At 49.4% G+C, this 17,631-nt stretch overlaps 2 protein-coding genes across 2 annotated transcripts in view; both read left to right on the top strand.

Annotated features, from left to right (window-relative positions):
- The window catches only part of MMD2 (monocyte to macrophage differentiation associated 2), a 62,075-nt gene extending 54,194 nt beyond the window's left edge, over positions 1–7,881 (top strand). The window contains exon 7 of the mRNA XM_077907663.1: positions 7,714–7,881. Coding sequence (XP_077763789.1) covers positions 7,714–7,764 — 51 coding nt within the window. The 3' untranslated portion in view covers positions 7,765–7,881. The remainder of the gene's footprint in view (positions 1–7,713) is intronic.
- Positions 7,778–17,631, top strand: part of RADIL (Rap associating with DIL domain) — a 64,537-nt gene continuing 54,683 nt past the window's right edge. Inside the window, exon 1 of the mRNA XM_077907661.1 lies at positions 7,778–8,312. Coding sequence (XP_077763787.1) covers positions 7,778–8,312 — 535 coding nt within the window. The remainder of the gene's footprint in view (positions 8,313–17,631) is intronic.

Here is a 17,631-nt window from a genome sequence, read left to right as displayed (position 1 = left end):
AACACTGTGTTTCTTGAGGCTACATATGCTCATGTTCGTGATCTTATATTGTGATCATATCACAAAGTCATATTTTTGGCCAATGACATTGATCCTAAGTTCTACTTGGTTTGAAATACTATCCCACTTGTTCCCCAGTTCCGAGACTGGGCCTCGAGGCTTCCCCACCTGAATAGTTTATTAACCACTGGGGTAGATGATTTCTTAGGTCCCACCTGAGCTAAAATCTTTGACAATCAAGTAAGTGGTTCAGGTTCTATGCAACAGATGAAATACTCAAGTGTAAAGTGATTTGACATGATCCATTTTAACAGAACTGAGCCTTTTGTTTGTTTCAATCAAACACACCTACTACCCCTGGCTTCATTTCCCATCTCCATACATTGAATCGTGGTTTTTTTTAAGTTTTTATTTATTTATTCATGAGAGACACACAGGCAGAGACACAGGCAGAGGGAGAAGCAGGTGCCGTGCAGGGAGCCTGATGTGGGACTCGATCCCAGGACCCTGGGATCACGACCTGAGCCAAAGGTAGATGCTCAACTGCTGAGCCACCCAGGCGTCCCTGAATTGTGTTTTCAAATTAAGTATCTTACCCAAGCTACAGATGCAAATGCCTCTACATCAGAATAGACATATCAACTTTAAACTGAATAAAATAAAATATCATTACTCTGTAGACCTGATACCCCATATATCCCCAGTGCCAGGAGGTATACTACATTGTTGACTGGAAGTTGCTCAACATATGACACAGCAAGGAAAGTAACAGTGAATTTTGCCTGATGAGTGTACAAAGAATGGCCGAACCCAGAGCACTGCTGTTGTGGGTTGTGGTGCTGAGTTCATTGAGAATGGGATCCCAGGATTAAATCACTTGTTTGGACAGAAAGAAAGACTGGGATCTAAGTCCACGTGCCTGCTGCTACCTGTCCTTCCTCCCTTCTGGTCCCCCCCCAGAGCCCAGTCTTTCTGCCCCTAGACAGGTCATCTCTTGGGGAACCTGCCCTTTGGTGTTAACCAGATGCTTTTTCTTTGGGCTTCTTGGTGCCTTTCCTTGATTGAGTCCTAGGATTCTGCTGCCCTCTCGTGGCATTCCATTTTATTCCATGGATTTCCAAAGATGGTCAACCTTGCAGCTCAAAAACTTGTTTTGTTCACCTGCCTCTGGGCCCGGCGCAGGGATACATAGATTAATAAAACTCAGTTCTTGCCCTTGATAAGTTTCCAGTTGAGGGGATGAGAAGGAGATGGGTGGAAATTTATTCATTCCTTTGATTACATAGTTAGCCAGTATTTATTGAGTACCTCGTAGGCACCAGCATGGCACTAAAGAAGGCAGGTGAGGTACCCGCCTTTACAGAACACAACCCTCAGTGGGTGTTAAATACTCCAACAAATACAGTTATTTATTTATTTATTTATTTATTTATTTATTTATTTATTTGTTATTTATTTATGTTTATGTCTAAAGATTTTATTTATTCATTCATGAGAGACAGGGAGAGAGAGAGACAGAGAGAGAGAGAGAGGCAGAGACACAGGCAGAGGGAGAAGTAGGCTCCCTGCAGGGAGCCCAATGCGGGACTAGATCCCAGGACGCTGGGATCAGGACCTGAGCCAAAGCCAGATGCCACTGAGCCACCCAGGTGCCCCACAGCAAATACATTTAAATAGTGATAAATGCCTATGCATTAAATAAAGCAAGTAATGAGATGGAGGCCATCAAGAGAATGAGTCCAGAGAGAGTAGTGGAGCTGACTTTTAATGAGGGGAAGGTGCCAGCATGCAGATACAAGAGGAGGAGTATTTGAAGAAGAGGAGGCAGCAAGGGGAAAGATTTCAGAGGTGGGAACGAACAGTGCATTTGAGAACAGAAGTTCAGTATGGCTAGAGTGCTGTGATGCAGGGAGCGTTGGCATGGGCAGCAGGGACAGTTGGGGTAGGGTTTGAGGTCTGCTTATTCTAAGTGCAAAGGGGAGTCATGGAGGAGCATAGGCTGAGGAGTAACATCTCATTTGCATTTAAGGAACATAGTTTGATATAATGTGAACCAGTGGGAGTGCAGAGGAGGGGTGTAGATTCAAGTGTGGGGGGGCAGGGAGCCCTTCCTGGATAAGGTGTGTTAGCTATCTTTTGCTGCATAACAAACTTCCCCAAACTCAGTGGGTGAAATCAATAAGAAACATATCATCCCGCAGTTCCTGAGGATTGGGAATTGGGGAGCAGCTTTGCTGGATGGTTCTGGCTCAGGGTCCTTCATGAGATGCAATTAGCATGCTGGGCAGGGCAGCATTCAACTGAAGGCTGCTGAGGCTGGAGGACTCACATTCAAGATGGTGCATGCATGTGGATGGCAGGTTGGTGCTGGCTGTTGGTTTTGCACCATGTGGATCTCTCTAGGGCTTCTGGAGTGTTCTCCCAATATGACAGGCTGCTTTTCCTAGAGTGAGTGATCCCAGAGAGAGCAAGGAAGCCACATCCTTTATAATTTAACTCCAGAAGTCAAACTGTCATTTTGGTGAGATCTTAGTGATTATACAGATCAGCCCTATCCAGCACAAGAAGGAACCACACAGTGGTGTGAAAACCAGAGGGTGTGAATCATTGGGGATCTCCTGGGAGGTTGGCTACCACATAAATAACACCTGATCTGAGTCCTAAAGGAAGAGTGGGGATTGGCCAGGTGACGAAGATGAGTGTTAGGGTTGAACTGTGTCCCCTTAAAATTCATAGGTTGAAGCTCTGACCCCTAACGCCTCAGAGCAAGACTATATTTGCAGGTGGGGCCTTTAAGAGGTGATTAAGTCATAAAATGAGGTCATTGGGGTGGGCCCTAATCCACTAGGACTGGCGTCCTTGTAACAGAAGATTAGGACACAGACACACACAGAAGGATGCCCATAGGAGGACACGGAGGAGAAGGCCAAGGAAGAGGCCTCGGGAGAAACCAACCCCGCTCCTCCTGCAGAGGCACCACCCCTTGAGCTGCAGGCAAGGGTGGGCTGCTTGGTCCCTTTCTCCTCAGTTAGCCCCGCCCTCCCCGGGAGGCCGCCTCCCGCCCTTATATTCGAGGCCACGCCCATATCCATTAATTGGCCGGCAGGTGGCGCTGGCGCTCAGCCCAACTCCTCACCAGCTCCGCCCCCACCAAGGCCCCACCCCCCGGGGACTTGTCCTCATCCATTGGGTGGCCGGCAGAGGGAGGCCCCGCCCCATGAGGCCCCGCCCCTCACAGGCCCCGCCCCGTCCGTTGGGCGGCCGGCAGGAGGCCCCGCCCCTCACAGGCCCCGCCCCGTCCCTTGGGCGGCCGGCAGGAGGCCCCGCCCCTCACAGGCCCCGCCCCGTCCGTTGGGCGGCCGGCAGGAGGCCCCGCCCCCTCACAGGCCCCGCCCCGTCCCTTGGGCGGCCGGCAGGAGGCCCCGCCCCTCACAGGCCCCGCCCCGTCCCTTGGGCCGCCGGCAGGAGGCGCCGCGCCACGCGCGGGGCGCGGGGCGAGGGCGCGAGGGCGCGCGGGTTAACGGCAGTGTGGGAGCGGCGCGGGAACGCGGTGGCGGCGGGCTGTGCCGGAGGTGAGTGCAGGGTGCGCGAGGAGCGGCAGCCGGGGTCCCGGGGCGCAGAGCCGGCCGGCGGGGAGGCCGCGGGGCGCGCGCTGGGGCAACGGGGCCCTCACGGGGCATCTCCCGGGCCGGGCCGGCCAGGCTTGTCCGGTTGCCATGGAGACCGGCGGTGTCCCGGCCCCGGCGCGGCTCCGGGGGTGGGGAGGGCGCGGGACCCGAAGGGGGGCGAGCGCGGGTGAGGGCGGCCGGCCCTGCAGGTTCCAGGGTCCGGCTGCGGCAGCGGTGCCATGGGACTCGGGAGTCCGGCCCCACCACTGCAGGGCACCCCAGGGCCTCAGTCTCCCTGGTGGTCCCTTCGAGGGCGTCGGGCAGCGCGGGCGCCGCGGGGGAGCAGGGCACCCGGGGCCGCGCCCTCGTTCCAGGGTCGGCGTGACATCCCCCCTCCACCCGCCCACAGCCGGTGCTGGTTTTCTTGCTCACACGGCGGCGCGTTCCCCCACTCGTGTGCCAGCTGAAAGCATTGTCTCCCAGCTATTTCTGTACCACCTCCAGCCCCTCGACAAATAACTGCATCTAAGAAAACAGATGCTGAGCTGGAGCTCCTGGGGGCCTCCGAGGAAGAAACTGGCTTCTTTCCCACCAGGGAGCCGGTTGATGGTGGGAGGCTGCAGACCCGCCTGCTCAGCAACACCCCCCCACCCCCCCCCACGCGCGCGCACACGCACACACACACTCCCTGTTAAGTGTTTAGTTAATCTGAATTGCCCAAAAGAATTTGCAAGTTGAGGGTGATTACAGGTGTCTCCAGTTAGCACCTCTTGTGCATTCCAGAGAGGAGCCAGTCCTTAATCCAATCGGTGGAAAAAGGCCCCTCTCAAGAGGGTAGCATGTCAGAATTACATCTGATTAAATTATTTTTGTATTTAAAAGCATTGCTCTGGCTAGAGCTCTCAAAACAGGATTTATGGACGGTGCGGATAAAGCAGAGCCTGAGAGTCTACCCTCTTCCTTCCCTGTCCTGGTGGAAATTCTAATGAGTTCCACATTGTGGTGTTGGGCTGGCCATGTGTCTCCACCCATTTCGTCAGCCCGGCACTGACCTCACTCATTGCACTCACTGGGGTGACTTGAGCTTGTTTTCATCAGAAATTAGATTCTTCCTGGAGAACAAGAGAAAAACATTGCCTGAGAGGTGCAATAGCAAGTGTCCTACACGGTTGGTCCTGTTTCCCCAAATATTTGTGTGAAAGAGGAGTGGGCAGCAAAGAGAAAGACAGGTCATGCCTCCAAAACCCAGATTGAGTTACCCAGGGCACACCCCACTCTGTAGGGTGTACCTGCGCTCTGGCCCTTGCTAGGGACCATCTGGCACAGGGGGACAACTAGGTCGTCCTCTGCATTCTGCAATTGTGAAGGATGCTGGCGAGGGAACACGTGGCCACCATTGGTGGCTGCTCTCTGAAAGTGGCCACAGAGAGAATGACCATGAGGAGAAAAAGGCTCCTTGGCCAGATAGACCAGGATTTGTATTTGCTGGGACTTCTGGGGCTTAAGAAGGAGCTTCTGAAGAGAACAGATAGATCACAGTCTGTCCTACATTTTCTCTCCTCTTGATGTGATTTTGCTAACTTTGCCTTGGAATCCTGCTGAAGAGAAGGGAGGGGAGCTCGTTTCTGAGTCCCTGGGAGGGAACCTAGCAGCTGTGTAAGCTTCTGTTTCTTGTTTATTAAAGCAGAGTTGTATATGCTTCAGACCTTACAGAACTTGGACCTTGTGCCAGGCACAGAATAGCATTCCCCTTCTATGCTGTACCTGGGTGCCTTCCTTGCAGTTTAGGACATCATATTTAAGTTCACATTCAGACATTTCGAAAGGCAGCAGCTTCCAAGCCTCTGGGCCACTTTGGGTTTGGGTCAAGACCCTGGGGCCAATGCTTGGAGGAGGAGGGGGCCAGGTAAGCAGGGCGTCTATGGAAGGTTCAGGTACTTTGCGAAGGCCCTAGAGGCTTCTGAGCTGAGGTGTCCTGAGATGCAGGGTTGTATAACTCTCAGAAGGCTCACATCGGAATGGGCTGCTGGTGTGGCGTGCAAATTTGGTATGCAGGTACTATCCAAAAAGCTTCAGCTGTGTTTGGTGGGCCCATGCAGGGAGGCCAGAGTTAGAATTTCACAAGGAGGGCTCAGTGGTTTAGCACTGCCTTTGGCCCAGGGCATGATCATGGAGTCCCGGGATCAAGTCCCACATTGGGCTCCCTCAATGGAGCCTGCTTCTCCCTCTGCCTGTGTCTCTGTCTCTCTCTCTCTCTTTCTCTGTGTGTGTGTGTCTCTCATGAATAAATAAATAAAATCTTTTAAAAAATACTTAAAAAAGAAAAGAATTTCACAAGGAGATGGGTCACACATTTCTCAGAGGGAGAGAATTGAAGCCCTGATTCATGGAGACTGGAGAGAACCCCAAATGCTTGTTCTGTTTAGGACACTGACTGCTTTAAGAGAGTTCTAGGCTTCAGGAAGCTGGTGTATAATAAAGAGCTTTGCGGGGGAGGGGGGGGAAGCATAAATAACAGGCTATAGAACACGAATGTCCTCCACCCACCCCCAAAGGGCAAACATTAGTATTTGGAACCTGCTGTTTGGTGCAAGAAGCTGTCAGAACCATTTTGAAGATTTGGGGCTTCTCTGAGGATGTATGGTGGCTGACAGACCCAGGCTGGTCTAGAGGAGTTGAATGGCAGGTCTGCTTCCAGGCTTCCTCAACGAAAGCCCTGGGTGGAGTGAGAGACTTACAAAATGTGACAGAAGCCTCTGTGGAGCTAGCAAGAGGCCCAAACACAGGTCCACTGTGGGTTCCCTTGGGGTCTGTGTGGGCCCTTTTGTTTGGGGGGCTTCTCAGTGACGTTCTCCTACGCCACGCACACAGCTTCACTTCCAGAAAGCCTTCTCCAGTGCCCGTGGAGCCAGGAGTGGGTCAGGACAGGACCCTGACTTCAGCTGAGTGCCGTTTTTCTCCCAGTCACAGAGGCCAGTGCCCACTGCTGTCCTCACTGGGACCTGCGCCACTGTCTCCAGAGCCTTGAGAGAGTAGACATTTCTTGGTTGGTCTGCTTTTGGGTTTGGTGAGCACGTGAGCAGAGAAGCGGGATGCAGTAGTCAGGAGGTGGGTACAGTTTTGCAGTGTCCTCTGCCTGTTGCAAAGTCTCTGTTCATGAAGCAGAGACTGCCTTCTTGCTCCCACAGCGCTTGGGCAGGGAGCAGGGGGCACCTGGTAAACTTAGAATTCTAGGTCCTTCGAGCTCCAGGTGCATCAGAATTATGATTTTATGACACACCAAAGCGTCCCTGAGCTGTTTCTAATTTCCCCAGCAAGATCGCATCTCTGGCTGGGACAGGGCCTGAATACCAGGCTGGATGTGGTGGGTGGAATGCATACATTCCACTCATGCCTCCCCTGGTTCTGGAAGAGCCCTTTTGTGTCCATTGTACTCGTGTGGACCTTGTAGTGCTGCTATCCTGAGGAAGCAGCTCTTCCAGGCCACGGCCAGTCATCGAGGAGCCATGTATTGGGGATCTATGTGCAGAATGTCTGGTTACTCAGTACTCTGTTAACGTGTCTGTGACTTTGCCTGTTTGCCTGGATCCATTTGTGCTTGGGATTCATTCCCCGTATTAGAAGCTGTGGTGCAGGAGAGGCTGAGCTTAAGGGGATTGGGCTTGCTGCCCTCTGTGGGCTGCCTCCTACGGGACGGGGCCAGCCCTGCACGATTCTGCTAGGCAAGTACGCTCATCCACATGCCCGCTGCCACTGTTTCTTGGCTGCCTGCCGCAAGGGCGTATGTGCCCGGCTCTCCGCAGAAGTCAGAACCCTATGGCAGAGCCTGTCTTACCTTTTGGTGACCTCATTGTACTTCCCGGTAATGGCTTTCCTTGAAGGGTGCTTGAGGCCATTGGAACCGGCTCTGTCCCCTGTGGTTCCTGCTGGCTTCAACTGTTTTCTGACTCAGGTGCTCGTGGCACTTGGCCGGATGTAGCATGCCTGCTGGCTCTGTTGTGAAACCAGACCCTGGGTGGCTTATTGAGTTATCAAAATTCACTTGAGCCTTGATTGCTCTTGCCACTCATGATGGTCAGTGCTAACCCTTATTTTTTTCTCCCAGGACACAGCCTTTGCCCTGTCATTGGCCAGAGCCCTCAGTCCTTGTCCATGACGACTGGCCCACCATGTTTTATGGGACCCACTTCATCATGTCTCCACCCACCAAGAGCAAGCTGAAGCGGCAGAGCCAGCTGTTATCCAGCGTGCTGTCCCGGACGCTGAGCTACAAGTACCGAGACCTGGACACCACTTTCTCCAGCCTGGGCGCCAGCGATGACCCTGCAGAACTCTCCACCCAGCTCTCGGCCCCTGGGGTCCTGAAGGTGTTCGGGGACAGTGTCTGCACGGGTACCCACTACAAGAGCGTCCTGGCCACCGGCATGTCCAGCGCCCAGGAGCTGGTGAAGGAGGCCCTGGAGCGCTATGCCTTGAGCCCAGAGTGCGCCAGCCAGTATGTGCTGTGTGACGTGGTGGGCCAGGCTGGTGACCCTGGGCAGCAGTGGCAGGCTGAATGCTTTCGGGTCTTTGGGGATAACGAGAAGCCCCTCTTGATCCAGGAATTGTGGAAACCCCGAGAAGGCTTGTCCCGGAGGTTTGAGCTAAGAAAGAGGTCAGACGTGGAAGAGCTGGCAGCCAAGGATGTGGACACTCTGACTGCAGGTGAGGACGGGAGAAGACTCAGGGAAAGCAGGGGCTGGTGGGGGGAGAACCTAAAGGCAGAGGCTTAGGGATCTCTTTGGGGGAAAGCTCAGTAAGGTGTGTTTGCTCCGTGATGGCGTTTGAGGACTTCTTAAATTCACTGCTTTAATTGAAGCTGCCGTGGAGACTGCAGTTCATCTATGCTGCGGGACACGTGCCGGTGCTTTAGCGGCTCCTGCTGCCATCTTGCAGTCATGTGCTTTAGTGCCAAGCGCACACCATACATGCTGTGCCAGTGGAGGTGGCACATGTGTTACGGGAAGTCCGGTAGTACCTGCAGTACTGGGCGAGTCTTAGGGACAGTGCAATGAAAGGACAGGGGAGGAAGTCGAGTCTTCAGAGGTGACAGGGTGCACCGAGTGTGCATGAGTTTGTGGGTGCCTGGGGCACTTGGCAACCTATGGGGCCCTGCTCTGCGTCTGTCTATTGTTCAGTTGGCGGGAAGTTGATGACCTTAATAGGTAAATGCCATAAATCATAATTTTCTTCAAATGCTGAACAACTCTTAAACGTATGTCAAATCATATTTGACTTTTTCTTAATTTCCTGGAGAAATGGTGGCTTAATGCAAAAAAAGGGACTTGTCCTGAGTTATCATTTGATTTCATGATGCCCCAGGGTCAAAAGGGGCCTTGAGCATTCCTGACCTGTTGAGTGTGTCTCTGAGGTGTTGTAAATGTTCATTTTCATGAGCTCTGCTTCTGCTTTGGGGCCTGCTTTGTACCGTCAGTGTGTGAAAAGGAGCAGGGTGGTGGGTCAGTGGGTCTCCCAGGGGCTGGGGTCACTCAGGCCTGATGGGACCTTTGAGTCTCACTACTGGCATTTAGCAGTAGTGACCCTCTGTTACTTTAGGCAAAGTAGCTCACCTCTTGTGGCCTCAGTTTCCTGATCTGGAGAATGGGGGCATGACTTCAGCCTCATGTTAGTGACATAGAAAAGCACTTAGCATGGTGCTTGGCAGATGCCAAGGAGTTGAAATTCCGTATCATTATTAATGTTTCCTGTATGTAGTAAGCAGCTTGTTCTGTGTGCTCCTAGGCAGAAGTGTGTGGAGGACAGAGTTGGGGTTCCTTCTGACGGGGGGAGTTAATCCCTGATGACATTGGGAGTTACTGGCATGCAATGATGATTAAAAGCAGGCCCAGGTGGAGTTGGTATTGTTTCCAAGCCTCTCTGGACCAGCACCCCAAACACCCCCACCCTGCGGGCCTAGGCTTTGGTTTTTCGTCTGGCCCTGTCTTGCCTCCCACAAGGCCAGGCAGACCTGCTGAGGGGCCTCACTGGTGTTCAGCTCATGGTCATTGTCCTTACTCAGCCAGGGCCTTGGAAAGATTGCTGTGTGTTGTACAGATGATGGCTGGTGGGGAACCGGGGGCCAGATGCCATCTCCCGACATGGGATCTTGTCTCTTGTTCACCAGCCCCTTGCAGATGGCCTTCCCTTTACGTGAGTTGAGGCAAGAGAAGGCCCCATTGCCCATGGCCTATTCAACTTGGTGTTGGTTTTGCAAAACCTTTCAAATAAAGAGTCTATTGAACAGGACCAGTCTCACTGACACACTTCTTCGGGCTGGAAGCGGGTTGTGTTACCTGCCTGAAGCAGGCCTCCTAGACCCCAGGGAGTCAGCCTTTGCTGCTGGCCTTCTCTTGGGGTGTGGTCTGGGCACCCCAGGGCCTCCTGACCATGCTCTCCCCCTTGCCTGTGACAGTAAAGACAGTGCGGTGAGGCCTGCTGAGGCTGTGGCTTATCCGAACTGACCCCAGAGAGCTGAAGGGGGTGTTACATGTCTGTTGAGGATTCTGTGCCAGGTTTGATAATAAGAATCTCAAGCTTGTTGGTCTGGCTGCTCGAGAAGACTTTGCCCCGTGTCTCCTGCTCTATATGCTGCCCATCGCACCCGCAGGGCCTGCTTGTCTTCTAGAGAGTGGGGCCTAGCTGGCCTGTGTGTGGGCATGAGGCTGCGTGGTGGCATTTGCACAGGTGAAAGCAGTGCCTACAGAGATGGGGCATTTTCGTGTTTAGGATGGTGGTGAATTCCACTGTGGGACAGTGCTCCACGGCTTCTCTGTTCTTCTTTCCCCCTAAAGAGCAGAAGAGGTTGACCCTACTCTTCCAGTGAGCCAGTAGTCTACCTCATCTGGGAAAAGTGGTGGAAAGGGGAAGGGACTGCCTGCGTGTGCATGTACACGTACGTGCCTATGTGCACGTGTATGCACGTACATATGTGCACATGTGTGCGTTATATGTGGTGTGTGCATGCACGTGCATCTGTGTGTGACTTCACACCGGCCTTCTCAGGCTTCAGGTTACTGAGCACTGCCATCATGGTTTTCACCAATCCACTCCCCGTTGTCACAGTGAAGGACTCACCCCAGTCATTAGTGAGTCTGGGCTCACTGGTACTGGTTTCAGAATGAGCTATAGCCAATGCCCAAGGCATGCATCCTGGCTGCTCTTTGGAGTTGAGGAACAGCTGGGAGTGGGTGCCGGGAACTCACCCCAGGCTCTTCTCCTACTGACTCGTTGGGGTCCCCTCAGAATCAAAGCCTGAAAGAGGGTGTGCCAGATGCTTCCCAGAGGCATTGGAGCAAGAATCCTTGGGGCTTTCCTTAACCATTTGGACCATTATTATGCACCCATAGTAATGCACTCAGGCACTTTGGGTTTTGTTTTCATAAACACTGTCTTTTCACAGCTGCCAGCTTCCCCCTGATTTCCAGAGTATCAAAATATTGTGCATCCGCTCTGGGAGAGAGACTGCTGGTGTAGGTGGGGCGGCAAGGCCTCTCCTACTTGCATATCCCCAGAAGGCTGGTGTTTAGCATCAGGAGCATAGACAGGGCTCTGGGTCCTGTCACTGACATACAGATGGTAATCAGGTTCCCTGCACTTTGGGAAGGAGTGACAGCTGGGCCATGTGGCCTTTATCAGTGGCTTGGGAAGGCGAGAGAAGGTTCTTTTGTGTCTTGGGGTGGCAGAATATTTAGCCTAGATTTTTCAAGCTTGGCCTCACTGACATTTTAGGCCGATGGTATGCTGTGAGGGCCAACCTGCATATTAGAGGGTAGTTAGTAGTTCCAGGCCTCTGCCCACGAGATGCTAGCAACACCTCTACTGGCTGCAGCAACCAAAATGTCTCCAGGCATTGGTGGCTGTCCCTGGGGACAAACTTGCCCTTGCTTGGGAACCACAATTTGGACCTAGCAGCCTGAGCTTAGTTGGTTGGCCAGTGGCCATGTACCTTTATGATCCTCAGGCTACACCCTCTGTCTTGTGGCTCACTGAGGTACTTGGGTGCCTTGAAAATCCAGTGTTTTGAGGGTGACATGCAGAGCTGCTTTCTCTGCTCCTGGGTGCCTTTTTGTGTGGTGTACATTGCCCTCAGAGACTTGGCATTGTTCCATTCCCTGCAGGCAGGGTCCCCTCCTTTGCTTTGGGTGTCCCCTGGAAATCAAGCAAGGTTAGAGTGTGTCAAAGCTTCTGTGACTCAAGGTGTGCAGGCTATGCCATTGCAAGGCATCTCTGCCTCAGCCATTGGCCTTGGGACTAACCACCCTTTGAATGCCTGTACAGTGTGGGTCATACAGTAGATGCTCGTTAAATGCCTCTTGATGCATGTAAGGAGAGCAAGCTCCTCTTGAAGTCCCACATCATGTGTGCATCTAAAACTCCAGGGTTGGAATCCATTTTCTTTGCCAGGGGATGGGCCAGGGAGGAGAGAGGGTGGTGTGCTGACAGCAGTCCGTGAGTGCCAGGGTTTGAGTGACAAGGAATTTGCCACTTGGGCACCTGACAGTGCAACCCACCAGCTTCTCCTCTCCTTCAGGCCCAGAGTGGCTGGTGGGGGCAGATTATGTCATCTCTGAGTGCGCCTGACTTTGGGTGTGTGGTTCCTCCCACTTCTCCATCTATGGATGTGCAGATGGAGCCTGGACCCCCATGACAGACAGGGATGTTGAGGCTGCATGGGAGCCCTCTGGTGTCTCTACCCACTGACTGTGCACCATGAATTCTGTCCTCACACATCCCCTAACCTCTCTGTGCTTTTGATATTTCTCTTCTGCTATGAATCTGATCATTAAGAACTTCTCTCAGGATGAAGGAGGCGATTTCGATTTTCTTCTTCTTTTGTTTAGAAGTAACTGCCTTGTAAGTCTTGTGTGAGATTCCTTTAAGCATATTCGCAGGGATAAAAATCATTGTGGGCAGCATTTATCGTATGTGATTTGGTGAAAAGCAAGACAACTAACTTTTCTCATCAGTCTAAAGTAATTGAGCTTAAAAGACATTTTTGAGGATTTTTAATTCAAAGAGAACATAAAGTTAAATGGTTATTTGCTCGCAGCCCATCTCATCCTTTAATTCACTGTGTAGATTTTTTAAAAGTTCACAGCCTTCAGTTCCACATTGAAGTGCAGCATTGGAAGAGGCTTAACTGCCTGCTCCCCTAGGCTGGGTGGTGCCCACCCCGGGGCCTGGTCAGCAGCACCCCCACCTCCCCAGGGATTCCAGCCATATTATATAAGGAGCCTCCAAAGCTTAACACAGAACACACAGGGGGAGGTCACAACTGGTGTAAAATGTCTACAAGATGTAAAATATAAGAGGAATTGGCTAAGGTATGGACATTGCAGGGAGGGAAGTGTGTACCTGCGGGGATGCAGGCTCTCCTGGGGAGTTGGAGCCAGAAGGGATTAGGTGTCAGGTGGAGGGGTTGAGCAGGAATACCAGACATCTGTTAGCCATTAGATCTGCAGTTTATCTTTCTTTACATTTGGCCCCCAGTTGGGATGCTCACAATGTGACAGTGGATGTTTATTGGTTGTCATGACTAGCTACTGATTGTATAAACGAAATAGCACTTAACTCATATTTTCTAAAACCTCTTTATAGTTTTATTGAAATTGATTTTTAAATTCTGAAAGAAGTATATTTTTAAAAAAATCCATTAGCCAGCATTTGCTCTCTAACTAGTACAACAAATTCTCCTAGTCCTTGATGCCTTCTCTGTCATACAAAATTGCAACAAAATGAATCAACCTCTTTAAAGTTGTCCGGAAACAGGTAGACATAAAAGCAAAATTTGGAATTTGGTTAAATGGGAAGAGAGATCTCACTTGGTCCAGTTAACCATGTGAACCATTTCCAAGCAGTATTAACATATTAACAACTATGTTTTATTAACATTTAAAGCATGTTAATAGTTGTTGTTTCCCAAAAGTGACATAATTTTGGGGAAAGATTTTGGAGGATATATTTAATCATGTAGGATAGTATCTCTTATTGGTTTTAGATAATATATTCACATAAACAGAGAATGCTAGTCAACTCTTTTTTTTTCCTTTTGATGGTTGAAGTGGCAGAAATATTCCTAGAGGTCTTGAACACATGTTCAGATGTGTACAGAGTGAAAGCAGTAAATGAGGCCCAAGTCCGCCTTCTTTGCTGTGCTGTTGTTGCACAGACTGAGTCCATATTTATGAAAGGATGCCCAAGATAGGTTTGAACAAGATGAACAGGGATAGGGGAGATTGACCTCCTTAGCTCTGAGACATGTTTTAAAACTGTGGTAATTCAAGGCATGTGGATTTCGGGGCAGAAACATCCAAGCAGATGGAGAGAACACAGTAGAGATGGGAGAGGCAGATTTGTGTGGACTGACTCAATGGGAATTTGGTGTGATGTAGGGTTGAATCACAGAGAGTAGGGAAAGGATTTTGTAAATGGTGTTGGGATAATTGGCATCAGCTAAAAGAAAGAAAGATTTCATAAGACGACTTAAAAGGCACAAACCATAAGGGGAAAAGGTAGATGGATTTGACTGTGTAAAAATTTAAACTTTCTGTTCAATTAAGGACACTGTAATAAGATTAAGATCTACTGTGGTGCTATAAATTTCAGTTCATTGCTTTTGATTGAGTCATAGTTTTCCATCATATACATATACCACATTATCCTTTCCCCAAGTCATGGGCGCTGAGGTTTCATCCAGCTTCATCCTACTACAAACAATGGCAAACACCCCACCCTCTAGAGGTTCTGTGTAGAGTTCTCTTAGTGTATTATCCAAGGAATGGAATTTTTGTCTTGTAGATATATCTAGTTTTTTCCCTAGTAAGCACTGCTGGACAGCAGCTTCTCCAGAAAGACAGCCATGACAATGGCGTGCTTTCTTGTGAGGCCCTTCCACATCGTTAGGCACTGAGTATGAGCCCCTGACCCACAAAAATCTCCTTTGGAAACACTTCAAATCAAAAGGTCCTATAATGTAGTGGGGTACTAGAGTCATGCAGCCATAGAAGCTCCCTGTAGCCAACTGGTACGAGTAGCTGTAAACCAAGTCATGAAATAATTTCCCAAAAGTAACAATATGTAGATTTGAAAGTGACCTCTGTCTAATCAAAATTCAAGTAATAAGTCTTCTGGTTATTGATTACCAGGGATTCGAAGGAGAAAGAATTTTTCTGTGTTCATTCAGTAATTTATCAGCAAATATTTGTTGAGTGCTACTCTGTTAGGTGCTTGACTAGGTGTGTGTGTATGTGTGTGTGTGTGTGTGTGTGTGTGTATAGAGAGAGAGAGAGAGACGAGAGAGAGCGAGCAGTTGACAAAGCAAATCATGTTCTCATGGAGCTAAGAGTCTAGTGGGAAGTAAAGGCAAAAGGCAAAGAAACAATCACAGGGAAAACATAATTACAAATTGTGATAATGATGGAATATTACTCAGCCATTAGAAATGACAAATACCCACCATCTGCTTCTACGTGGATGGAACTGGAGGGTATTAAGCTGAGTGAAATAAGTCAATCGGAGAAGGACAAACATTATATGGTCTCATTCGTTTGGGGAATATAAATAATAGTGAAAGGGAATAGAGGGGAAGGGAGAAGAAATGGGTAGGAGATATCAGAAAGGGAGACAGAACATGGAAGACTCCTAACTCTGGGAAACTAACTAGGGATGGTGGAAGGGGAGGAGGGCGGGGGGTGGGGGTGACTGGGTGGCGGGCACTGAGGGGGGCACTTGACAGGATGAGCACTGGGTGTTGTTCTGTATGTTGGCAAATTGAACACCAATAAAAAATAAATTTATTATTAAAATAAATCTAAAAAAAACAAATTGTGATAACGCTATGGAAGAAAAGCACATGTGCTAATTTAGCATGAATGTTAAGAGAATTCTGAGGAGATAAAATTTAAACCAATCTCAAGGATGACAACATATTAAGCAGGTGAAGAATAGTAGACACTTGGTGGGGTGGGAAGGGCCTTCTGGGCAGAGGGAAGAGCACTGTGTACAGACTCAGGGGTGAGAGACAGTGAAGCAAATGCAATGCATTGGAAGAAGGCCATTGTGGCTAGAGTGTGGAGGAAAGCTGTGGGCAGTGAGGCTGGAGAGATGGTTAGGGGGAAGACAAGCTGGGTTGTAAGGTATTTTAGACTAAGTATAATGGGAGGCTACTGAAGGGATTAAAAGACCACTCTGGCTCCTAGTAGAAAATTCTCAAAAAGGTCAGTAATAGGAGATTAATTAGGTTACTATGGGAGTCTAGATGAGAGTTGATGGTAACCTTGAGTAGAGTTATGAGGAAATAGGTAGGGAGAAGTGTATGAATCCCAAATGTATTCTGGAGAAAGAATCAACAATATTCATAAATGAACTAGATGCTGAGTATAAGAAAGAGGAAGGTGTTGAGAATGCCACATTCCCCAGTCCCAAAGGCAGCTGCTCAAATTCATTCAATCATATCCTTTAATCAAGACACTCAAGGAACACTCACATTTTTCTTTCCATCTTAGGATCAAAATCAGGAAGGGACCTCTGCACAGTTGGGTGGATGGGGATGCTATTTACTAGAATGGTGACTACTGAGAGAGAAACAAATTATATAGGGAAGAGTAAGCTCTCTTTAAACTAGGTTAAGTTTCAAATACTCAATGGAGGTGGTAGTTTGGAAGTCAGATAATATGGATCTGGAGCTTAGAAGAGAGTCTGTTATGGGCTGCCTGGGTGGCTCAATTCAGAGTCTGACTCTTGGTTTTGGCTCAGGTCATTATCTCAGAATTGTGAGATCAAGCCCCATATTGGGTTCTGCACTTAGTGGGGAGTCTGCTTGGGATTCTCTCCCTTTCCCTCTGCCTGTCCCCCCATTGTGCACATGCTCTCTCTCTCTAAAATAAAATCTTTTTTTTTTTTTTTATTTATGATAGCCACACAGAGAGAGAGAGGCGGAGACATAGGCAGAAGGGAGAAGCAGGCTCCATGCACCCGGAGCCTGATGTGGGATTCGATCCCGGGTCTCCAGGATCGCGCCCTGGGCCAAAGGCAGGCGCTAAACCGCTGCGCCACCCAGGGATCCCTAAAATAAAATCTTTAAAAAAGAATGTGTTACAAAAGCTTATATTAAGCTGTAAATAGGTGATATTTAAAGCTGTGAAAATTGAGATTATCTAGGTAGTGAATATACATATGATAAGAAGAAATAATTTAATATGGAATCTAGAGAATCACTGACTTTAGAGGCTAAGTAATGCAGGAGCAGTCAGCAAATTAGGCTGAGGGGAGGCCTGAGATGTACAAGATAGCACAGAGTGTAGTGCCATGGAGGCCAAGAAGAGGCTATTATAAATAAAACAAAATTTAGACCATTAGATCCATTGGATTAAGCACATGGAAGTCAACAAAGACCTTACTGATGGCTGTGTTGCTGGAATGTTGAGCATGCAAATCATATTGAAGTGGGTTGAAAAATAGGTACTTCTATTTCTTGCACTATGTGGGATTACTTATCCTAGAAAATCTTTCTATATAAAGTACCTGAAAGTGTTGGTTGAAATATTTTTTAAAAATTTTTAAAATTTCAGATCTTTTTTTTTGTATATTTTTTATTGGAGTTCGATTTGCCAACATATAGCATAACACCTAGTGCTCATCCCGTCAAGTGCCCCCCTCAGTGCCCGCTACCCAGTCACCCCAACCCCCTGCCCACCTTCCTTAGTTGAAATATTTTTTAAAATCTCCTTTAAGAGGCATAGTTGAGTAACCAAGTAAATCAGCAGGGGTTAAAAAAAAAGGTACTTTGAAACCTCAGAATCTTAGCTGATTTTATAAGCTCTGGAGGCATTTGCGAGTCTTTGTGATCAAGAAACTTTAGTTTAGGGACACCGGGTGGCTCAGCGGTTGAGGTTGAGCATCTGCCTTTGGCTCAGGATGTGATCCCAGAGTCCTAGGATCAAATCCCACATTGGGCTCCCTGCTCGGACCTTGCTTCTCCCTCTGC

This window comes from Canis aureus, chromosome 8 (assembly GCF_053574225.1).
Source record: "Canis aureus isolate CA01 chromosome 8, VMU_Caureus_v.1.0, whole genome shotgun sequence".
NCBI lineage: Eukaryota > Metazoa > Chordata > Mammalia > Carnivora > Canidae > Canis > Canis aureus.
The sequence above is the reverse complement of the archived record's forward strand: the minus strand, read 5'-3'. Positions and strand labels throughout refer to the sequence as shown.